The sequence below is a fragment of the Dipodomys merriami genome, unplaced genomic scaffold (genome assembly GCF_024711535.1).
Source record: "Dipodomys merriami isolate MVZ:Mamm:240054 unplaced genomic scaffold, mDipMer1.0.p SCAF_5, whole genome shotgun sequence".
In the NCBI taxonomy this organism is placed as follows: domain Eukaryota; kingdom Metazoa; phylum Chordata; class Mammalia; order Rodentia; family Heteromyidae; genus Dipodomys; species Dipodomys merriami.
In genome coordinates, this window is record NW_027206068.1 from 76419476 (window position 1) to 76444008 (window position 24533).

General features: G+C 45.0%; 1 protein-coding gene across 6 annotated transcripts in view; it reads left to right on the top strand.

The window, feature by feature from the left end:
- The window catches only part of Actr3b (actin related protein 3B), a 57734-nt gene extending 35500 nt beyond the window's left edge, over positions 1-22234 (top strand). For 5 of the 6 annotated variants that reach the window (XM_069997144.1, XM_069997146.1, XM_069997151.1 and 2 more), the window contains 4 exons: positions 966-1058; positions 19432-19557; positions 20184-20267; positions 21427-22234. In XM_069997144.1, coding sequence (XP_069853245.1) covers positions 966-1058; positions 19432-19557; positions 20184-20267; positions 21427-21522 — 399 coding nt within the window. In that variant the 3' untranslated portion in view covers positions 21523-22234. The remainder of the gene's footprint in view (positions 1-965; positions 1059-19431; positions 19558-20183; positions 20268-21426) is intronic. The other variant, XM_069997145.1, reaches the window with a different exon arrangement.
- Positions 22235-24533: the final 2299 nt, after the last annotated feature.

Here is a 24533-nt window from a genome sequence, read left to right on the forward strand (position 1 = left end):
TTGATCATCTGATGAATAATAATTAACTAGTGAACACACAGGCTTTTCCCAAGAGCCTTGATATGAAATAAACACAAAACTATTCAATACCTAGCATGTGGTACATGGATGCTTCCTTCCTCTGAAACTACAGCACATTCAAGCTTTCCTTGTCTTTTAAAATCTATTTCAAATGTAGTAGAGTTGTTTGTACTTTGTGTATTTAAGTTATGGAATTGAATCTAAGGTAAGGATGTTTACCCAACATGGTTGTTACATGGATTATTTTATCATCAATTAAAGCATGTCTAATTAATTTCTCATTGAACATGTTTTTTTCTGGGCTAGTATTTTTTATTTTTCTCTGTGTGTGTGGTTTTAATATTCACAATTGTATGTTTGTCACTGCATGTTTTAAAGTTTATACATATATGCTTTTTCATTTCTCTGATTGTCATGAATTGCTGGGCATTCCTCACAAACCTACATATTGAACCTCTAAGAGACACATGGTCAGTCACATTGACATACCCTCACTCCAGTGTGATGTGCTTTCAGTTAGGGTGAATTGTGCATTTGCTAAAATTACTTTAAAAATTAAATAGTTGTTTAAAGAGGTTTCAATTCCATAAGTCAGGTTATGAGTATAGTATATCTTGTTCAATGTCATTCCTTCCATCATTTTTCTTCTCTCCTATCCCTATCTTCAAGTTATGTTGTTCAGTATTAACATAATGTACATTGAATATAATGACTGCATTTTCTCACCCTTCCTCCATTCTAAAGTTACTTTTATTTATTCTCTTAAAAATTTATTGTTATTATACAAGTATTGTCCAGAGAGGTTACAATTACATCAGTCAGGTCAAGATTACATTCCTTTTTGGACAGTATCACCCTTTCCCTCAATAAAGTTACTTTTAAAAGAGATTATTTTATAATATTTGAGAGAAATGTATGATTTCTAATATTTTTATGTGGTTTAGTTTGCCAACCCAGACTTTATGGAATCTATCTCTGATGTTGTTGATGAAGTAATACAGAACTGTCCCATAGATGTACGCCGTCCGCTGTATAAGGTAAAAACTGCTTGGGTAAAGTACTTGGATTTTATCTCCAAATTTTATCTCTAAGTTATTTTTGTCAGTGGGTAGAGTTTGACCTGGGCTCTGAGACTTGTTACAGGTACTGTAATGATAATAATAACAATAATAATAATTTTTTTTTTTTTGTCGGTTGTTTGGCTTAGGTGCTGTCCCTGTGCTCTTCAGCTCAAGGTGAGAGCTCTACCCTTGAGCCACAGCACCACTTCCAGTTTTCTGTTAGTTAATTAGAGATAAGAGTCTCATGTAGGGCTGGGAAGGTGGCTCAGTGGTAGAGCGCTTGCCTTGCGTGCCTGAGGCCCTGGGTTCGATTCCTCAGCACCACATAAGCAAAAAGAAAAAAGCCGGAAGTGGCGCTGTGGCTCAAGTGGTAGAGTGCTAGCCTTGAGCTAGGAAAGAGCTGAGGACAGTGCCCAGGCCCAGAGTTCAGGCCCCATAACTGACCAAAAAAAAAAAAAAAAAAAGAGTCTCAGGAATTTTTCTGCTTTGAACTGCAATCCTCCGATTTGGCCTTTTGAATAGCTAGAATTACAGGTGTGAGCCACTGTAATTTTTTTTTTTTTTGGGGGGGGGGGGCGGGTCCGGTTGTGGGGCCTGAACTCTGGGCCTGGGCGCTGTCCCTCAGCTCTTTAGCTCAAGGCTAGCGCTCTACCACTTAGCCACAGCGCCACTTCCAGGTTTTTTCTTTTTTGCTTATGTGGTGCTGAGGAATCGAACCCAGGGCCTCAGGCATGCAAGGCAAGTGCTCTACCCCTGGGCCAACTTCCCAGCCCAAGCCACTGTAATTGTAAGAGGAGATGATTTAAAGGTTTGGACATATGATACAGCTAATTGGAGGGATTTCGTTTAAATATTGTACTGTCTAGTAACTGGGAAAGCTATATATATATTTTTTTGGGGGGTGTCTGGTCGTGGGGCCTGAACTCTGGGCTGGGACACTGTCCTTCAGCTCTTCAGCTCAAGGCTAGCGCTCTACCACTTGAGCCACAGCGCCACTTCCTGCTTTTTTCTTTTTGCTTATGTGGTGCTAGGGAATCGAACCCAGGGCCTCAGGCATGCAAGGCAAGCGCTCTACCACTGAGCCACCTTCCCAGCCCCTGGGAAAGCTATATTTGAAGTGGGACAGTTTTAGCCATAGATTGATTAAAAGATGAAAGTGACACCTATCATTCTTTTAGTAAATGGGTCAGGATCAGTGCAGTGTAGAGTAGGGAGGGAGACATGAGAGTCTGGAGGGGAACAGTCAGAGAGAATGTGTTCATGTGATGGTTCTCAGATTGTTTGGAATTCTGGAACTTGGAATGAAAGCAATCTAGTTCTTATAATTATTTCATAATGTGTCCCAAGGTGGCAAGACTTATCTTTATCTCACTTGGAAGAGAATCCTGATGGTTTCTGGTCTCTAAAGCTGATCACAACACAGGAAATACTGAAATAACGTGGAACCCCTACAAGCTTCTGTCATTTAAGTGAATCAAGCAAATCGAGAGAAGGGCAGATTGCACTTAATTAGGAGAGGGGATCAAGGCCAGTTTGAAAAATGCCACCTGAGCCCAGAGTTGGCCTTTGGTGTTGGGGAGACCAGCCTGGTACAGGGCAGGTTGTGAGCACTGCTAGAGTGAGGGGCTGGGATGTGCAAGGAATTTGTTTCCCCACAGCTGTGGGTGGTGTAGAAGGAGTAGGAGGTAGTGGGAAATGAATTTCAGAGGGAAGTGGACCAGCAAGAGAACGTCTTTAAATCTGCTTTAGCAGTGGGCTGGAAGTTGTTAAAAATCCCTGTTCATTATTTTTGTCAGGAAGATATGAATATATCTCAGTATAGTTCACAGTTGATTTTTCTGTAATAAATTGCTTAAATTGGGACTGTGTGTGTATATACACTTACATACACATATACACCATATGTGTTTTATATATATACGTATATATATAATTTTTCATTGCCTTTTAAATAAAAAATGCATATTGCAAAACAACAATGTGTATATATAATTTCTTATTAATAGTTAATTAGTTCAGATATCTTTAATATTTGAAACAAAGTTAGAAAAGCATAAAACATATATCATTGATTTTTATCATCCTTTCCTTTTCCTTTTTTTTTTGTTGGTCTTAGGGCTTGAACTCTGGGTCTGCGTGCTGTCTGAGCTCTTCAGATCAAGGCTAGGGATCTACTGCTTGAGCCACAGCACCACTTCTGGTTTTTTTGGTGGTTAATTGGAGGTGAGAGTCTCATGGACTTTCCTTGCCCAGGCTGGCTTTGAACTGTGATCCTCAGATCTCAACCTCCTGAGTAGCTAGGATTACAGGCGTGAGCCACCAGCGCCCAGCTTCCCTTTTTTCCTTTTCCTTTTTTTGTGCTAAGGATTGAACCCAGGGCCTTCTGTGTGCTAAGCAAGACTAACTACCTCAGTTACATCCCTAGCCTCTCATCTTTTTCAAATTGGCCACTTAGCTGAAATCCTGGTTGAAATCTTGGCCAGATGAAAAGGGCTGCTCTGGCCAGGGTAGCAGGCAGAGAAGTTGTTTCTTCTTCTCCTTCTTCCCTCTCCTTCCCTCTCCTTCCCTCTCCTCCTCCTCCTCCTCTACCTCCTCCTCCTCCTCCTCCTCCACCTCTTCCTCCTCCTCCTCCACCTCTTCCTCCTCCTCCTCCTCCTATTCCTCCTCCTCCTCCTCCTTCTTCCCCCCCTCCTTTTTTTGTCTGAGCCTGGGACTTGAACTTATTATCTGCTGTTTGCTTTTTTTGCTCATTGGCTGATTCTCTTCTGCCTGAGCCATGCCTGAAACTCGAAGGGTCCTTTCCTTTTCCTTTTTCCTTTTCTTTTCTCATTCTCTTTCCCTTTTCCTTTCCTTTCTTTTGCAGAATTTTCCTTTTCACCCCCAGTTCCACACTTCCTATAATTTTCTTTTTTGGTTGGTCGTGGGGCTTGAACTCTGGGCCTGGGTGCTGTCCCTCAGCTCTTCAGCTCACGGCAAGCTTTCTATCTCTTGAGCCACAGCACCACTTCCTGTTTTCTAGTAGTTTATTGGAGATCAGAGTTTCACGGACTTTTCTGCCTGGGTTGGCTTTGAACTGTGACCCTCAGATCTCAGCCTCCTGAGTAGCTAGGATTACAGGCATGAGCCACCGGTGCCCAGCTTTTTTATGACTTTGAATGGATATTTCTTGCTAACATATAAGTGGAAGATTTATTTTTGTCTTTCTGAGAAGAGAAGCCTTGTGATATCTATGTGTTTGCCAAGTGGAAAATTTTTTGTGTGTGTGTGCTGGTCCTGGGGCTTGAGAGCTGGGCTCTGCCCCTGCGCTTTTTTGCTCAAAGCTAGCATTCTACCACTTGAGCCACAGCTCCACTTCTAGCTTTTGGATAGTTAATTGAAGGTAAGAGTCTCACAGACTTTCTTGCCTGGGCTGCCAGTCTCAGATCTTGGCCTTCTGCGTGGCTAGGGTTATAGGTGTGAGCCACCAGTGTTTGGCCAGTGGGTAACTTTTAAGGAGCTGTAGCAGCCTGACTGTGGTTCACGCATATGATCTTAACTGCTCAGCAGGTTGAGGGACAGAGATTGTGGTTTGAAACCTTCATGAGCAGAAGAGTCAGAGCCCATCTCTAGTTAATCAGCAAAACACTGGGACGGAGGCCTGAGCGGCTTAGGGGAGAATACCAGCAGGCCCGACAGGCTTGGAGCCCGGGTACTGATAAAAACAACCAGATTGCAGCGAGTGAGCGATAAAGGTATAGAGGGTGCTGTGCCAGGGCTCTGGCAGCATTGTGTCTGGAGTACCTGCAGAATACCAGATAGGTACCTGCATGCTGTGGGCCGAGGATAAGTGAGGATAAGGTGGATGTGGCATTTTAGGAGGCTTCTTAGGGTCAGTGTTCTACATGTGCTCCACCATGATGGAAGGGCTTTGCCTCTGTGGTGTTCAGTATGCTGCTCTTGTGCTGAGCAACAGCGTTTGAATTTATACCAATTTACATGGCATGTGTGGCAGGTGGCTACTCTGTGCACAGCTCCGTCCCAGTACTGGAGGTTGGTGTGGTCTGCTCAGAGGGAAGACAGGTATTCCAGGCAGTGGAAATAATCTGTGGAGCCAAGGGAGTAGAGTGTGTTTGGAAGGAAATTCAGCATCACTGGACCTAATATTTGAACATGGAATAAGTGCTTGGAACCAGATGTTCAGGGACAGGCAGGAAGGGGTGTGCAAGTCACTGTGTGCTGTCTGGGATTCCTAGACTACCTAGAGCAGCCTCACACAGGAGGACCTTGAGGACCTCAGGCAAGGATGTAAGCAACCTGACAGGATTAGAAGAGTGCTTGGGGGTATCAGGGACATGGGCTGAAAATGCAATGTTTGGGGTCTGGAAGACCACTGGGAGGACCTTGGTGTGGCCCAGTGCTGGGGACAGAGCCCAGGAAGCACTGTAGCACTGAGCTAGTAACCTCAGTCCCCGTGAGCATTCCCATCACTGCTGCGGTTACACACGGTGGCTGATAGGTGGCGTTGTGTGTCTGTCGAACGGAGTCAGAAATGGAAAGACTTGGAAAAAAAATTATATTAAGTGAAGTAAACCAGGCCCAAAGAAACATAGGTCCCACGGTTTCCCTTGTTTGCAATAACTAGTACATGTCTAGGACAAGCAGAGAAGGTCAAAGGCTATGTACATATGACCACATGAAATAATGTTAAGCAAAATGTACCCCAAGATGGGGACACGAGTGGTTTTTTTCTTTATTGCTATTGTTTTTAATGTACTTACAATGCACTATGTGATTCTTTTGTTTGTTCTTCCCCCATAGTATAACCCCTGTTTTCACTGGATTTGATGCCGGTGTCCTGCATCTTGTATATACATTTTTTTATTTGGGGAGTGGAAGGGATATTGGGGAACACTTAAATGGGGATGCAGGCTGACCCACTGTGATGACGATGAGATATACAGGACACTATGTTGAAAACGAACTTTACAATGTCAGGGTGGGGGTGCGGGAGGAGTTGGGGAGGTGAGGGAAGTGATGGTAGGGCAAAAACAAAGGAGGAGGTAACAATGCTCTCTACGAAATGTACTCATTACCCTACTCATGTAACTGTAACCCCTCTGTACAACATTTTTAATATATATGTATATATATAAAAGAAGCACACCTGTAACACAAAGTGCTCTTAACATCACAGGAGTGGGAAGCTTTGTTACATTTAGCACCACACTAGATAGATATTAATGAATGAACTTGCTGTTGGTATGGATTTCATTTTAAATCCTTCTGGATTAAATTTTAGTAGAGCTATCTAGTTGTGTGTGGTATTTATGATTCTATGTGCCTTGGTATTCTTTATCTGTATAGATTTGTAGAGGTGACTTCAAACAAAGAATTTTATTTAGTATCATAAAGTACACATGAACACAGCAAGGTAGGTCTTGTTGAAACCATTGAGGATTCTTGAAAAATGTACTCAGCAGCTGGGTGCTGGTGGCTCACACCAGTAATCCTAGCTACTCAAGTGGCTGAGATCTGAGGATTGTGGTTTGAAGCCAGCCTGGGCAAGAAGCTCCCTAAGACTTATCTCCAATGAACTACAAAAAAAAAAGTCAGAAGTGGTGCTGTGGCTCAAGTGATAGAGTGTTTCACCTTGAGCAAAAGAAGCTCAGGGACAGTGCCCAGACCCTGAGTTCAAGCCCCTGGACTGACAAAAAAGAAAAAAATTACTCAGCACAATGAACTTAATAAATCTACAAAACCTTTCAACAAGCTACAGGATACTGCATTGTAAAAACCCAGTCTCTGTGTGGGAAAGTTACACTCATTATTTCTGATTTAAAATACATACTCAGTTTAGAAAACTTGAGATAAACCAAAAGCCTTAATAAAAAAAGCAGAAGTCTTTCTGTTATTGACTGTCAGTTACTACTTTGATTTCTTTTATTGTCCAGAAATGCAAACTAGTAGATGGATATATTTTATATTCTTTGTGTTCACTTAAAATTACTTTGTGAGCACTTGGTTAAGAAATTAAGACTCCAGCTGGGCGCTGGTGGCTCACGCCTATAATCCTAGCTACTCAGGAGGCTGAGACCTGAGGATCACGGTTCAAAGCCAGCCCGGGCAGGAGAGACCGTGAGACTCCTATCTCCAATAAACCACCAGAAAACCGGAAGTGGCGCTGTAGCTCAAGTGGTAGGGTGCTCGCCTTGAGCTGAAGAGCTGAGGGACAGCGCCCAGGCCCAGAGTTCAAGCCCCATCTCTTCTCTCTCTCTCTCTCTCTCTCTCTCTCTCTCTCTCTCTCTCTCTCTCTCTCTCTCTCTCTCTCTCTCTCTCGTCAGTTGTGGGGCTTGAACTCTGGGCTTGGGCGCTGTCCTTCAGCTCTTCAGCTCAAGACTAGCGCTCTACCGCTTGAGCCACAGCACCACTTCCAGTTTTCTGGTAGTTTATTAGAGATAAGAGTCTCACAGACTTTCCTGCCCTGACTGGCTTTGAACTGCAATCCTCAGATCTCAAGTCTCCCAAGTAGCTAGGATTACAGGTGTGAGCCACCAGTGCCCAGCTTTCCAGAACCACTTTCTAATGAGGTTTCACGCTTCTGCTGTGTCTGTTTCAGTACTAATTCATTTCCTAAGGGTTTTTTTTTTTTTTTAATGTTAGGTCACAGTTTATTTCTTTACCAAAAGTTGTGTGTATGTACATTGGGCATAATCTGACATACATGGGAATGCCTGAAATCTGGAGCTGAGTGGTTCTGACTTAGGTTTTGCTGACTTGAGTGGAGCAGGTACTTTCTGACTAAAAAGCATACCCATCTCACAGGTCTTTGCATACATTTGGCTTTTCAGTTACAGTGTTAAGTGGGCTTTGACAGTAGGTTGCTGGTGGCCAGAACCGTAACCCATGAAATGTACTCATTTACTCATGAGAAATCACTTTGTCTTCCTCAGTTAGAATGAATCATGTGGAGTTTTGGCTTTTATTGAAGGCTCTTGAGAAGTATTCTTTTTGGATTGCTGTGGTTAAGTGTCGGCAGCTACGCAGCAGGTGTCTTCACACAGTGGAGCCACTTACCAGTGTCATGGCTGGCTGTGCCTTTCTTCCCCAGGTGCAAGATGGGCATGGGGAAGGTTGGTGTTCTGAGGACCTAATTGCTGGAGGATGTAACTAGGTAATCCTTGCCCAGGATTAAAGCATGGTACTTGGTATATAGTAACAATTTCATAGTAATTATGTTAAGAACTAAGAACATAGTTTTATTCTCTTGGTCCCATGAGCTGTGGAATTTGGCAGATCTATACTTTCCTGGCTTTGGGGCTTTGGGCCAATACTTAATTTTCAGCATTGGCACTTGAATCTGTGAACTGGGGTGATGACAGCTACATGTGAATATTCTGTGGCTTCTGTGGGGGTAAAGGCTGTCATAGCACAGTAGCTGCCACATGCTGAACCTATTATTATTATTGTTATTGACACTGGTTACAAATTACAAATTAAAAAGACGTGGAAATAAAAACCTTTTATGGGACAGATTGGGAATATCAGTCAGAGAAAATGCTGTAGTTTTATTATCCCTTTATTAGAGTCAGTTTGTTATAAAAGGCCATTTCATTTTAATGTCTATTTATGAATCCAATGCATTTTGATCAGTGACCCTCCATTCTCCCCCCTCCTCTTCCCTGCCCTTATATCATTTTCACACATGTACAGTAGATTACTGTGGCTACATTTACTTTCCTTCCCCTGTCTGTTCACCTGCCCCTCTCCACCAGCTGCCCACACTCTAGTCCAGACATATTTCAGCTTCCTAATGTTCCTTACACTGTCTGTTAATTGTTCAAGTGGATTTCATTGCAGCATTACACATCTCAAATATCATGTTTCAGGCGGGGCTGGTGGCTCACACCTGAAATCCTAGCTATTCAGGAGGCTGAGATCTGAGGATCACGGATCAAAGCCAGCTTGGGCAGGAAAGCCCATGAGACTCTTTTATCTCCAATAAACCACTCAGAAAACTGGAAGTAGCACTGTGGATCAAGTGTTTGAATGCTCACCTTGAGCTGAGGAGCTGAGGGACAGTGCCCAGGTCCAGAGTTCAAGCCCCACAACCGACAAAAAAACCAACCAAACAAAATAATCATGTTTCAGTTAGCTTGATTCTATATTCTCATTCACATACACACATGCAGATGCATGATCCTGTATGTGTGTACTTATATGTTTGTGTTTTGTGTCTAATGTCCACAAATGAGAGAAAACATGCAACCTTTGTCTTTCTGAGCCTGGTTTATAATTCTTCTTTATGGCTGATCAGTAGTATTCGTTGGAATACACAAATACAAATACATTACTCATTTCACATTGTCTTGATCCATTCATTGACTGTAGAGCAGTCATTTATTGGTTGTTTCCATGGCTTGGTGGTTGTGAATAGGGCTGCAATAAACATGGTGTGCAGGTGCCTCTACTATATCTCCTCCATTCCTGAGAATTCTGCCCACAGTAAGCAGGGAGTGTGCCTGGTTTAGTTTTAGTTTTATTCCAGTAGGATAGCTATATAAAATATTCTCTAATTTTAGTCTGACGCTGGTAGCTCACGCCTGTAATCCTAGCTACTCAGGAGACTGAGAGCTGAGGATTGTGGTTCAAAGCCAGCCCAGGCAGGAAAGTCCGTGAGACTATCTCCAATTAACCTCTAGAAACTGGAAGTGGCGCTGTGGCTCAAGTGGTAGGTGCCCGCCTTGAGCTGAAGAGCTGAGGGACAATGCCTAGGCCCAGAGTTCAAGCCCACAACTGACCGCCCCCCAGGGGGAAAATATATATATATATATATATATATATATATATATATATATATACACACACACACACACACACACATTTTCTCTTCCTTTTTTTGTTGGTTGTGGGGCTTGAACTCTGGGCCTGGGTGCTGTCCCTGAGCTCTTCAGCTCAAGGCAAAGCACTCTGCCACTTGAGCCACAGCACCACTTCCGGTTTTCTGGTGGTTCATTGGAGATAAGAGTCTCATGGACTTTCTTGCCTGGGCTGGCTTTGAACCACAATCCTCAGCTCTCAGCCTCCTGAGTAGCTAGGATTACAGGCGTGAGCCACTGGCACCCAACTAAAATATATATAGTCTCTAATTTGAACTAATTCCATTTTGCAGCTTTGTAATAGCGTGTGGCTTTGTAGTAAGATGTGATTTGATGTTTAACAGAGTAGTGCATTTTGAGTTTTTGTCCCTTTTTTATTAGCATGCATCAGTTGTATACTTTGTACACAGTGTACCCGTATCCTCACATCCCCTGACCCCCCCATTCTACTTCTTCCTCTTGAAAATCTCCTCAGGTTTCATCATTTCATTTTCATACATGCCAAGAAATTTCAGTTTTATTTCTTCTATCAAGATTTACAAAGACAATGCATTATCAAAGGAAGGAGGGGCGGCTCCTCCCTAGGTGAATTATACGGAAGGTCCAGGCTGAGGCCTTGCCAGGTGCAGGTGGTGCTGAGCTGCAGAGGCAGAGGGGGCTGGGTGTTAGCCCAGCCCTGTGAGGTCCACTTGCTCATTTATTCACTGAGTGATGCTGCTTGGGACCTGCTTGCCCTTGTGGGCACCATGGGATCAGCCGTGCCCAGAGCAGGTGCAGAGTCCCTCCGGCTGGGGAGAGGCATGTGCTTGTTGCATGGCCCCAGTACAGTGTCAGAGCTGGGGTGGATGGGGAGCGGGAGAGCAGGAACACAGTTCTGGGCTGGGGGTGTGGTGAGGGAGTGTGGAAGGGTCTCCTAGCACGCGTGGAAGCTGAGACCAGGGGGCTTTGTGAGATCCCAGGAGTGGTCTTGAACAGGAGACTAACACTTAACAGCTTAGTGAGGGAGGGTTTCAGAAAGTGGGCCTGGTAAGTGTTTGCTGACGTGTTAAGCCTCCATGGAATTGAACTCTAATGAAGCTGATTTGAGCTGGGTGCGGGGACTCAGACCTCTAACCCTAGCTTCTCAGAAGGCTGAGTTCTGAGGATCGAGGTTCAAAGCCACTGCGCAGAAAAGTCCAAGAGACTCATCTCCAATTGACTACTCAAAAGTAGTAGGTGCTGGCACTCTTTCTCTCTCCCCCCCTCTCCCTCTCTCTCTCCTCTCTCTCTCTCACATACACACACAATCTCTTTCTCTCTTTCCCCTCTCTTTTCTCTCCCCTCTCTCTCTCCTTTCTCCCATCTCTCTCCCCTCTCCTCTCTCTCCTCTCTTTCCTGGATGCCATGATATGAAATACTCCCTGCCATAAACCATTGAAACCTCTGAAGCTAGGAGGCAAAAAAAAAAAAAAAAAAAAAAAAGGAAAGAGAAAAAGCCAGAAGTGGAGCTATGGCTCAAGTGGTAGAGCAAAAAGCTGAGGCAGAGTGCACAGGCCCTGAGTTCAGACCCCAGGATGAACAACAAAAGAAATATTTTAAGTAACCGTGAATAAAGTATCAGTTTAATGATTTTTTCATTACTTCAGGACCAATAGGAATGTGAACTTAGGGCCTTATGCTTTGTTAGGGTGCTCTACCCTTGAACCCTGCCTCTACCCCTGCTTTTTACTTGTTATCATCATTAGTATTATTTTTTTTTAATTAAAAAAATTTTTTTTTGGTGGGGGGGGGTCTGGATGTGGGACCTGAACTCTGGGTCTGGGCGCTGTCCCTTAGCTCTTCAGCTCAAGGCTAGCACAATACAACTTGAGCCACAGCGCCACTTCCGGCATTTTTTTTTCTGCTTATGTGGTGCTGAGGAATCAAACCCAGGGCCTCATGCATGCAAGGCAAGCGCTCTACCACTGAGCCACCTTCCCAGCCCAAAAACTCTTTTTTTTTTGGGTTCAGTCGTGGGGCCTGAACTCTGGGCTTGGGTGCTGTCCTTCAACTCTTCAGCTCAAGGCTAGCGTTCTACCACTTGAGCCACAGCACCACTTCTGGCTTTTTTTCTTTTTGCTTATGTGGTGCTGGGGAATTGAACCCAGGGCCTCATGCATGCAAGGCAAGTGCTCTACCACTGAGCCACCTTCTCAGCCCCTAGTATTATTTTTTGTGTTGCTACCAGGGCTTGAAATCAGGGCTTCAACTCTTGCTTGGCTATTTTTTCAAGGATGATGCTCTATTACTTGAGCTATACTTCCACTCTGGCTTTTTGCTGGTTAATGGGATAAGAGTTTCACCAATATTCCTGTCCAGGCTGGCTTTGAACCTTGATCCTCAGATCTTAGCTTCTTTTTTTTGTTGTTGTCAGTTGTGGGGCCTGAACTCTAGGCCTGGGCGCTGTCCCTGAGCCCTTTCAGCTCAAGGCGAGTGCTCACAGCACCACTTCCATCTTAGATTCTTTTGAGATAGGGTTCTCTTGCCTGGGCTGTGATCATTTTACTTCAGACTGGCTTCATAGAGAAGGAGTCTTGTGGACTTTTTGGTTGATCTCATCTTCCCACATAGTTTGGGATGATAGGCATGTGTCACTGAGCCCAGAGACTGGGAGGGGCTCATAAGTTTTCCTGCTCAGGCTCCAGCTGTAGTCCTTCCTACCTCAGCCTGCCGTTCAGCTCTGAGCTGTCGGCAGCAGCCACTAGAGCCCGGCCATGGCATCATTTTTAAAAGACTGCCTTAGAAAAATGTTTACTTTCTCCTCCATGGGAAATTGGTTAAGAGGCTAGATGGTCATCCTTCTGGGTATAGAGTTGTTAAGTAAGCGCTGTTGCCTTACTTTGAGATGAGATAGAATATACTATTGGTAAGTTCATTAGCTTATCTTTAAAGCTTTTTTCATTTCCCCCTCCCTCCCCACTCTGATGGCACAAAGGCATACCAGTAATAAACCAGAGCAAGTGACTAGATTTGAATAGCTCTGACTAAGCAGCAAGTTGTGGCAACATGTTAATGCCCATAGAAGACTAGTTAAGAAGTTGGTCTTATTTCTGTGCAAGCTAGCTGTATAGTTAGGTTGAGAAGGCGGGAATGCAAGCTGGAGGAGCGTGTTATCTCCTCACCCTTCTCCCTCCTTGGGAATATCCTGATGTCTGACAGGCTTCAGGCTAACCAGGCATTTTCCTCTGGGGGTCAGCCAGTGTTGGTAAAAAATGTCCCTGCCCCTGTAGAGTTGGCCAAGGGCTTTGGGTGGAGTTGGGTGTGATTTATTTCTTGTTTTCAAGTACCAGGAACAGAGTGCTGGCAGGAGAGAGTTCAGAGGGCAGAAGTAAAAATTTGGATAGGGATGAGCGGGAAAGGGGTGCTTTTATAGCTAAATATTGAGACGAGGCTTTCCCTTGTTTTTGGCATTATAACCTTAAAATTTTGACTATATTGTTATGTGCCTCATGATGAAAGGTAAAAACTTGTTCCTTTTCAGCCAGGCGTGGTGGTGCACGCCCGTAATCCCAGCACTTGGGAGGCAGACGCGGGAGGACCACAAGTTTGAAGCCAGCCTGGACTCCATAGTAAGTTTAAAGGCCAGCCTGGACTACGTATAGCAAGACTCCCCCTCCCCCCAATAATTGTCCTGTTCCTTCAAAGACTTTTAACAAGTACGGATACTCCCTTTGCAACTTGTTTTGGGTGTATAGGTGTTTAAAGGCAGACTGTGCTTTGCTCTGTTAGGAGGTGGGAAGTTGTTTTACCTAGACTGGCTTCCAGGAGCAGAGTGGTAGGGCTGTCTCATGGGGCAGGGTCACTCAGGGAGAGGCTCACAGTGTGGTTTTGAAGTCTGTTCATAGGGCATTGCCAGAACAGGGAGAGGTCTTGAGATGTCCTGGGAGAAATGGGAAAGAAATAGCATTGTCTGACTTGAGATTCAGCAGGGAGCCTTTGGCTGCCTTGGAGCATTTGATGGTGGATGGTGGTGTGCTCCCATGCACTCTAGAGAGTAGAGATGATGTCCTTCATTCACCCTACAGATGCTTGGAGGCCCAGCTCACTGTACTCTGTGTACAGTGGCGGGGCACAGGAAGGGGTGATAGTGGGTGCTCAGCCCTTCTGTGGGTGGATGTGAGGTGAAATGGGAACTCAGGAGGGCTCTGACATTGGGCCTGCTGGTTCATGTTGTGGAATGGGACCCTGGACCAGGGCTGACTCGGCAGCACCTTGTAGAGTTTCCACACAAGTTCTCTAGTAATGTTACTGTACAGTGGAGGTTATTGAAGCCCAGAGAAGAAAGAAATACCTACCACTTGCTTCAGGTCTAGAAGTCCTGAGTGATGGAGGATGTCAGCCACTTTTGGACTTGTCTGCTTGGCACTAGTGGAGTCAGGCACAGGCCGAGGTCCACCTGTGGAGGACTGCGTTATGTTGTCAGGAGCAGGACTTTAGGCCTCACTCCTTACCTTTCTCCCTTTTCCCTTCTCTCCTTCTTCCCCACTGGTGTTTGAATTCAGAGCTTTGTGCTATTTAGGCTGGCGGTCTGCCACTTAAGCTATGCCTCTCCAGCCATGCTTTTTGCTGGTTATTTTAAAGATTGAGTTGAATGACCTTTTCTGGTTTAGAATTACCATCCTCCAGATCTCTGCCTTCTGAGCAGCTAGGATTACAGGCCTGAGCCACTGTCACCTGGCTAAGTCAGTGTTTCTTAATCTTTTTAAAGTTGTCTTCTACTTGTTTCCTTGCTCTTACTTCATATTTCTGTCAGGCAAAACAATTTCTTCCAGCCCGACTTGGTGCAGTATGCATTATGATCAGTAAATATTTGTATGTTTCTCCTGCCTACTTCTGATGTGCAGAGCACCCAGCCAGCTTTGTGCTCTTCCAGGCCCCAGGGCCCACTGTGTGTACTGCATGGACAGCGGCTAGAGTCCCTGCCCAAGGGACCAGGGTTGAGAAGCCCTGGATAGAGCAGTGACCTGCCCAGGGCGCTGACACCCTCACCTTCCTCCAGTGTGGAAGAGGAGATGCACTCATGGGCAGAGCTGGAAGGGAGGAGGGACGACAGAGAACCAGGCTGGATAGTTAGTACAGGATAAGGATAAGAGCATGCATGTGAAGGCTGCTTCTTCCAGCAACGCTCCTTGATCTGTTGATACTGACATTTGGGCACACAAAACCATAGCACTCTTAGAGGTTAAATATGTGACACAAATCAGGGTGTTTGTTTTGATCTTGCTTCCACATAGAGGTGCTGTGTATTAAGAAAATGAGGTTAGAGATCATGGACAGTTGACAATGCGTAAGCCCTCATGAGGGAGGGCTTCCTTCTTGTCACCGACCCTCAGCACAGTTGTTACCTCTTCTATAAGGTCATTCATTGTTCAGAGTTCATCTTTGAGATACAATTTAAGCATATCATTCAGTCAGCCTATGTGAACAGTTTAGAGAGTTGACAGACAACATAGGGTTAGGGTGTAGGACATGGCCTCAGCCTTCTACAGAAGGCTGTGTTGGATGTTGAAATGTATTACCCATCTCACCACTGCTGGCAGCCCCCTCCTGCCAGTGCCCTCCTTCCCCCAGCACTGGAGAGTACCGGTCTGATTCCTGCCTCTGGAGATGGGATTCAGCTTCATGTTTTGTATAGATGGGATCAGACAATGTGAACCCTTGGTTTCTGGCTTCTTTTACCTAGCTAGTGCATTGAGTTGCCTGTCAGAGTTCACTTCCTTTCATTGAGGGAGTACCATTTCAGAGTATGGACATTGCACAGATTATCTGTTTTCTTGCTGATGCCATTTTTTTTTGTTTCTAGTTTCTAATGATTAAAAAAAAAAGTGTTTTGGCAACAACAAAGTGGGGTGGGAAGGTGATGAGGGGAGAGGTGGGGGGGGGAGGAGATGGGAAGGGATGGGAAGGGGAAAAAAGGAGGAGGCAACAATGCTTGATAGGAAATGCACTCGTTGCCTTGCCCATGTAATTGTGACCCCTTTGTACAGTATTTTCACAATAAAATACTTATTTAAAAACAAAAACATCAACCAAAAAAAGTGTTTTGGAAATGTGGATGTATATCCAAAGGCTATGTGGGTAAGTTTTATTTTTCTTGGGTAAATACCTAGGGGTATAATGGCCCTGTCAACTGATTAAGAGTATGGTCAATTTTGTAACAACGGTGCAACTTTGCTCAAAGTGCTTATGCCATTTACCCCCATCAATAATGTTTAAGAACTCCATTTGTTCTGAGTTAGAACTCCATTTTTTCTGAAAGTTTGGTAGATAGTACATCATGTTCCTGTGACTCCAGTTACCAATATTATCAGTCATTTATTGTATATACATGGTCATTTTCCAAACAACCTACTCCTTCACACTAGCTTTTTACTGGTTTATTGAAGATTCGAGTCTCTCAGTTTTGACTGCCTGAATTGATTTCAGATTTTGATCCTCAGAGCTCAGCCTCCTGAGTAACTAGGATTATAGGCGTGAGCTACTGGTAAGATAACCTGTTTGATTTTGCCATTGTTTATGCCTCATAAATTCTAGGTACAAGTCTTTTGTCAGATGTATATATGACAAATAGTCTGTGACTAATCTTTTCATTTTCTTAGTTTTTTTTTTCTTTTGTGTTGGTACAAAGAAGGACCTGTACTTAGTTTTTCGCTTAAGGCTGGTGCTCCAGCTTTGTTTTTATTGGCTACGCTGAGATCAGAGTCTCAAATTTGTGTGCCTGGGCTATTTTCTAGCAGAGATCCTCAGACCTCAGCCTCCTTAGTGTTAGGATTACAGATATGAGCCACCAGTGCTCTTCTAGTTAATATATTTTGGAGAAAGGAAATTGTTTGTTTTATGAAGTCCAACTTACTAGTTTTTTTTTTCGATATGATTCATGTTTTTTATGTAATATATAAGACATTTATGCCTATCCTCTAGTCATGAAGTTTTAAATAGTTTTAGAAAATCTGTAGCTTTTAATGTGTACACTTATTTACCATGCCCATTTTGAGTTAATTTGTGTATGTGAAAGAAAGTAATAAGTGGAAGGTCCATTTGTCTCCCCTGGATACCTATTATTCTAGCATCATTTGTTGGAAGACTGTCTTTCCCTAGCGAAGCCCCTTGGCGATTTAGTCTGAAGTTATTTGACTGCATGTATGTGGTGTTGCCTTTATGATTGTGAGAATACACTAGGAACATGAGTCTCATGTGTCTTACCTTTGAAGGTAGCTCAAGATCCTGCCTTGCTTTGGAAGTGTACCAATTGGTATTTATTTTCATATGACAGTGAGTTATTATTTTAAAATGTATAACTTCTTTATTTAAATGTCCTTTTCAAGTTTTTAGATTTTTATTTTTGTTTTTGTGGTACTGAGGAATTGAACCCAGGGCCTCATGCATGCTAAGCAAGCACTCTACCACAAAGCCACGTTCCCATTGCCGAGACATGACAAGTAATTGTAAAACCTGACTGGATGATGGACTGCAGAGGGAAAAAAAAAAACATATTAGTAGATGAAATGACAAGGTTGGAACAGCAACAGTGGTTTACAGTTTGATACTAATGTAGCCATGAGATTGTCAGGGCAGGGTCTTGTCCCAGCCACCCTCACTGTTGGGTGACATCAGTAGTAGGGCCACCCCTGAACTGAGTGTCTGGCTGATGGTCCCTTGGCCTCCCTGGGCTCTGGCATTTCTAAATCATTTTCCCACATGGTGACAGAGGACAGCAGTGGTCATTCATCGTGTCGATCTGGAGACAGGATACGGGCGTGGAGGACCTAGACTTACATTTAGTCTATCAGTAGAAGCAGATGCTCAGAGGCCCATGGTGTCTGGGTAACATGGGTACCAGAAGACCCCGTTTCCAGGAAAGAGATTGGCAGCAGCCTATATTCTCTCACGCACCTGCATTTTGAGCTTTAAGGACCAGGAGAGAGTGTATGAAGGAGGACTGACAGGCACTTCTAGTAGTGGAGAGCCATCAGCAGGTGCGTTGAAGCTTTCTGTTGCCAGGTAGGCGCTGGGTGGTAGGAGCCGCTTAGAGGGCTAGTCCTGTCTATCATGGCTTCTTGGACTAGCTGAGGGAAACTCCAAGGGACCAGTCAGGTTCCAGCTTCCAGAATCCTCCCTGCCATAGAGGCCAGGAAGGTTCGTCTCAGAACCAGCCCCTCCTGAAGGCCAAGCCCAGGTCTCCTTTAAGGGAAAAAATTGGATGAGACCACTGCTAACCACTTGTTAGTGGTTGTTTCCCCTGGCACCGGACTCTTGAGAGCTTTAGCCTGTGACAGTCCCCTTCAGCTCAGTGACTGGAGCAGGCAGGGCTTGTTGTAGGGTTCTCAGATCTCTGGTGGCTTCTGATGGCCCTACTCCTTCCTTGCTACTCCTGCCTAGTCCTGCATCTGGGGCTGGGGCCTGCACAGCTGTTGCAGGAGCCCTTGGAGAGGGTCCTTGTGTCCAGCCCAGTGTGTCTTTCTTGAGGGCAGCAGTGCACAGGCTGGGCCTTTCCCCAGATCCTGGATCTATAGCTTAGGCTCCCAGGGGAGCCATGTATTCTCTCTGCTCCCTTGTGATCCCTCCTTCCCCATAGACTGGTGGGGGCTTGCTGCCTGGGAGGGTGAAGGCTGCACGCAGGGCTGCAGACCCTCAAGACTTCTGGAACGGCAGGCATGTTCAGGGCTTGAGGACTGCAGAGGAGGCTCCTCAGCTCCCTTGGAGAGTGATTTTTACATTGTTTTTCTCAGATGGCTTTTGCTGTTAGAAAGTTAAATGAGAATGATGTCTTTTTTTTTTTTTTTTTTGGTCGGTTGTGGGGCTTGAACTCTGGGCCTGGGCGCTGTCCCTCAGCTCTTCAGCAAGGCTAGCACTCTACCACTTTGAGCCACAGCGCCACTTCCGGTTTTCTGGTCGTTTATTGGAGATAAGAGTCTCATGAACTTTCCTGCGTGGCCTGGCTTTGAACCTCGATTCTCAACTCTCAGCCTCCTGAGTAGGTTTACAGGTGTGAGCTACCAGCGGTTGCAGATTTTCATTGTTTTAAATGGCTCCAGTAGCCTGCGAGAATGCAGCGTTCCTCAGCATCTAGTGGGTGATTTAATGTCATTCGGGTGGCCACATGGCAGAAATGTTCTAGGTGAGGCAGGCAGAGGTGTGGCTTGTCTGAAAATATTTCTCCAGGCATTTGGGGTAAAGGCTTATTCCCGTAATAATTAAGGCAAAACATGTTGAAGGTTCATACTAGTTTGGTCTGTCTGTCGCAGCTTGCTCAGTGTGTTTAGGCTTTTGATCAAGTTTGTAAGGGTGCTGCCCAGCCCAGGAGAGTGGTGGGGGCAGTGGTTTTGGTTTTCACTCCGTGGTCACTGAAGAAAAATGACAGAGCCTGCACTTTTCTATTCCATTCGCTACTTCAGTCAATCACTGGATGGCTGGATATGAGAATTCTGTTGTGAGATCACCTTGGGCCAAGGCTACCCTCCACTTCTGTTTTGTAGAATGTCGTTCTTTCGGGAGGCTCAACAATGTTCAGGGATTTTGGACGTCGACTGCAGAGAGATCTAAAGAGAGTGGTGGATGCCAGGCTGAAGCTGAGTGAGGAGCTCAGTGGCGGCAGGATCAAGGTAGGAGGTTGGATCCCGGCCTGGGTCAGCTCTCAGGAGGCAGCATCCAGTAACCATGGTGTGCACCGCTAAGGTCTGCTCCTGGCTTGTTCCTGACCACCCCTGTGCTGCAGCGCCGGTGTCATGCTGTCCCAGTGCATGTGCCTGTCATCTTCTGGGTTGTAAGGGACAAGGCATGCTGTGACCAGGTGCCATGAGACCAAACTGTTATATCCCACAGGAGTGAGGGAGATTCAGTGTGTTCCTCCAACGAATTGTCCAAGGGCTTCTCACCATGATTGGCTTTGGGAAGGGAAGTGGGAATGACACAGGCCCACTGACTGTGGGAAAGGGCAGTTCTTTTAGTGTTACACAGTCAGATTCCTGTGGTCATGAGGTTGGGTTAGAGGCTTGGAGTTGTATTCACAGTAAATAAATGACCTCTGCTGGCCAGGCTTGCTCTGTCCCTCATCTAGAATGCTGGAGAGTGGTTGGTGCCACTGCAGGGCAACTTGACTGAGGGCGAGGAAGGGCCTATATCCTTGAGGTGGAGGGGAGGGAGGCATGAAAGAAAGCCTTTGTATTGTCAGTGAGGGCTGTCAGTAGAAGGGATTAATTGCTCGGACTAGAATTGCTCTCTTTTCCAGCCAAAGCCTGTGGAGGTTCAGGTGATCACACATCATATGCAGCGCTATGCCGTGTGGTTTGGAGGTTCCATGCTTGCCTCAACTGTAAGTCCCTTTCTAGTTGATTCTGTTTTTATTTTTGCATTCTCTGCTAAGTTTAGATAAACATTGTCCATGAAAGTTAATAGTGCTTGTTCTGCTCATGTGGCTTTAAACAGACACACATTTAATTCCATCCCATAGAATCACTTAACAATCACTTAAATTGCACAGTTAATTCATAAGTATCCTTGCTAATTAGGTGTAACCCTAACCATAGGTAAGTGAAATCCAAAAGTAATTTAAGAACCCTGAATAGTCATTAATCCCAGAGACTTCTCCAATAATTACCGCTTTTATCACTCAAATCTGTGCATAGCTAATTCATTGTTAATTTAGGGCCAGCGTATATTTGGTCCTAAAATGCAGTCTGAGTACATTTCTTTTAAAAATGTTTTTCTATTCTCATTATAAAGGTGATGTACAGAGGGGTTATAGTTTCATAAGTCACATAGAATATTTCTTAAGGTTTTTGTTTTTTTTCTTTTTTGGTCGGTTGTGGGGCTTGAACTCTGGGTTTGGGCACTGTCCCTCAGCTCTTCAGCTCAAGGTAGCGCTCTACCACTTGAGCTACAACGCTACTTCCAGTCTTTTCTGTGATCAGTTGGAGATAAGAATCTCATGGGCAGCCGGGGGCCAGTGGCTCACGCCTGAAATCCCAGCTACTCAGGAGGAGGCTGAGACATCTGAGGATATCGTTGAAAGCCAGCCTGGGCAGGAAAGTCCGTGAGACTCTTATCTCCAATAAACCACTAGAAAACCAGAAGTGGCGCTGTGGCTCAAGCGGTAGAGCACTTGCCTTGAGCTGAAGCACAGGGACAGCACCCAAGCCCAGAGTTCAAGCCCCACGACTGACCAAAAAATAAAATAAAAAAATAAAAATCGAATCTCACAGACTTTCTTGCCTAGGCTGGCTAGAAACTGCAATCTTCAGATCTCAGCCTCCTGAGTAGCTAGGATTTCAGGTGTGAGCCACCAGCACCTGGCTTACATTTCTTTTTTAAAATGAAATAAACTCCTGTTTGGTACATCAGAGAGGTCAATGCCCTATTCCGGTGGTGTGGAGGACAGGGCGGGGTCTGGGTGGGGACAGTCTCTCCCCCATGGCAGTTGATTTCATGTTTCCTCTAAGTGCTTCTGTTTCTGTCTGCCTCTGCCTCCCCAGCCGGAGTTCTTCCAGGTCTGTCACACCAAGAGGGACTATGAAGAGTATGGCCCCAGCATCTGCCGCCACAACCCTGTCTTTGGAGTCATGTCGTAGTGTCATTCAGCAGTGTTGTGCTGGGAACAAGTGTCCTTCAGAGCCCAGACGAGTGTGGCTCTGTGCCCCCTGAGCACGGTGCCCATTGCATGGGGTCAGCGCAGCCTTCCTGTAAAGCCATGTCTGTGTGCGGCTGTGCTGTGCCCACCTCCTGCCCATCACCCCCTCCAGCTTCTCATTCACAAATAAGTCGAAGGAGTCCAAATACCACTTCATGAATCATTAGGGGGAAAACACGCACAAAATAGTTCACCCCAGGGCAGATGTGGGTGGGAGCGCTCATCCTCCCAGCCTATTTTTGTAAATAAAATGTTATAAACTTGAAGTACAAATGGATGTTTATATTTCCTATCATTTTGTATATTATGGTATTGGTACAGCTGGCTGACCCAGCCTGGGTAGTTGTTGATGTGATGGAGTGCTGTAATCGACTTTTCTTTGTGAGGCATGTTCTGATGTGTATATAGGCAAACAAAACAAAACAGCAAACTTTTTGCCACATGTTTGCTAGGAAATTGTACTTTATTGGAGTGAAAAAAATCTGAACACTAAATGGTATTGTATGAGATTATTATAGATAATGTGTCTCTTTGTTTTTTGTTTGAGCTGTCTGAACTATTTTATAGAAGATGATGGTTTGATGTTGGTGAGTGTGTATGAAATGCTAACTTGCACTGGTGTAATAAAAGCGGTTAGAATCTTTGTAAATTTCTTCCTGATGAGTGTGGTGCTCTTTTGGTCTCTTTTCATATTGTTTTCTTTATGATACTGGGGTTGAGCTCAGGACCTTTCGCTTGCTAGGTGTATGCCCTACCATGTGAGCTACACTTCTAGCCTTTTTTGCTTTCATTATTTAAAAAAAAAATTTTTTTTTTTTGGGGGTCCGGTAATGGGGCCTGAGCTCTGGGCCTGGGCTCTGTCCCTCAGCTCTTCAGCTCAAGGCTAGCGCTCTACCACTTGAGCCACAGCGCCACTCCGGCTTTTTGCTTTTTGCTTATGTGGTGCTGAGGAATTGAACCCAGGGCCTCCAGCATGCAAGGCAAGCGCTCTAACACTGAGCCACCTTCCCAGCCCCTGTTTTCATTATTTTTAAGTAGGATTGTAATTTTTTTTTCTCTGAGCCATCTGGCACCGTTAGTCTCCTGTTTTTGTTCCCCATGTGGCTGGGATGACAAGCGCATGCCACTATACCCAGCTTTTTATTGGTTGAGAAGGGGCTTTCAAGAACTTTTTTCCAGGGCTGGCCTTGAACTTGGAACCTCCCCATTCTCACCTGCCAAGTAGCTGGGGTTACAGGCATGAGTCAGTGTGTGTGGACTGCCTTTTGTCACTTCTTAAGCTTACCTGTGATACTCCTTTTAAATGATAAAGTTTTATTCCCAATAAAGTTTGCCTTCAGAACATTTTTTTGAGGTGGGCTGAATACTGGGGCATGCACTCAGGGCCTTAAGCTTACTGTGCTTTCTCGGCTGATGCTCTACCACTCGAGGCTGGCACCATTTGGTGTAGTGTTTTAAGTTTAGAAACACTGGACAGTAATAAACCTAGCAGTACTCTCTTACCTGCAGTTTTGATTTCTTCCACAGTCAACTGGAGTCTGAAAATACTAAATGGAAAATTCCAGAGATGAACACCATACTTACCTACTTACTACTATACCTGTAGTATATTGTTACAACTGTTGAATTTTACTATTATTGTTGTTAATCTCTTACTGTGCCTAGTTTATAAATTAAACTTTATCATAGGTGTGCCAGTCAGTGTTTTTGTCACTATAATGAAATACTTGAGGCAGGCTACTTAGAAGTTCATTTTGTTCACAGGTTTGGAATCTGACGTGTCACTTTTGCTCTGCAAGGGCTCTCAGCTTCTCGGGGGAAGCACATGCGGGCACATCTGGATACAGGATGCCAGCTGGGTATAGGATGGGTAGGGCAGGCCCAGGCTTTTATAACTGATCTCTAGAATGACCCTAACTCCCTCCTTGGGCTGTGCCTCTTAACTCCCTGCCAGTACTAGTATCCTGCTTTTGGGGGACAGGCCACATCAAAACCATAGCAGCAGGCATGTGTAAAGAGGCAAGGACATTGTATGTGTAGAAAGGCACTGTTTGTGCTTTCAGACATCCATCTCAGAATGTTCTGGCATCTGAGATGTTTTGGGGCTATGAAATCGAGGTTTCTAAGCCCTGGATGGTGGTGCTTCTCTGATGCCAATGTTGGCAGGTGCCATTAGACTGCGGTCTCCCCACGCCCGTGTGGACCACTGCCTCGGTCCTGCATCCAAGCACTATGTTCCCTCTCTTGGTTTTGCACCTTGGACATCTCAGTTTTTAGCACTTTGGTTTGACTGGAACATGTCCCTAGTTGGTCTGCCCCAGTGGGTCACAGTGGGTTGTGTACATGGGGGCAGGGGTAGCTACTTCCATTTTCATGAGCTCCAAGCCATTCAGGAGCCCTTGGGCTGCCCCTGAAATTCCTGCCCATCTTAACCAGGCTTTAAAGAAAAAAATCCTGTGCTACGTGTGCTGCGTGTGTTGCGTGTGCTACACACACATTTTTGCGGCTTCCCTCTGCTGGGGCCTGCACGGGCAGGCTCACTGGAAATGCACCCTCGGCGGAGGAAGGACCTGAGGAAGTCTCCAGGACACAACGGCCGTTTATCCTACACCCCCCCTTTGTGAGTGATGAGCTCTTTCGGGACTGAGGTAAGACCGGTTTGTGACCCACTCATCCTTCTCCATCCTTCCATGCCAGCTTATTCGTAAAAGCTACGATTGTGCCAAACAAGTGTGTGAGGTTAACCAAGGGCACAGCTTATTTCAAAACACAGGAGAGCCCTGTTAAGTAATATCTGTTAAATAATTCTCCACTCAATTAAAGGACATTTCATAATGCTTCTTTTAAAAATAACGGTCGTGCTTGTTAAAAATATAAATTGATGGGCAAAATAATTGCCTGGGCTCTAATTGCCAATTACATCAATTTCATGTGGTTGTGTGGAAATAAATC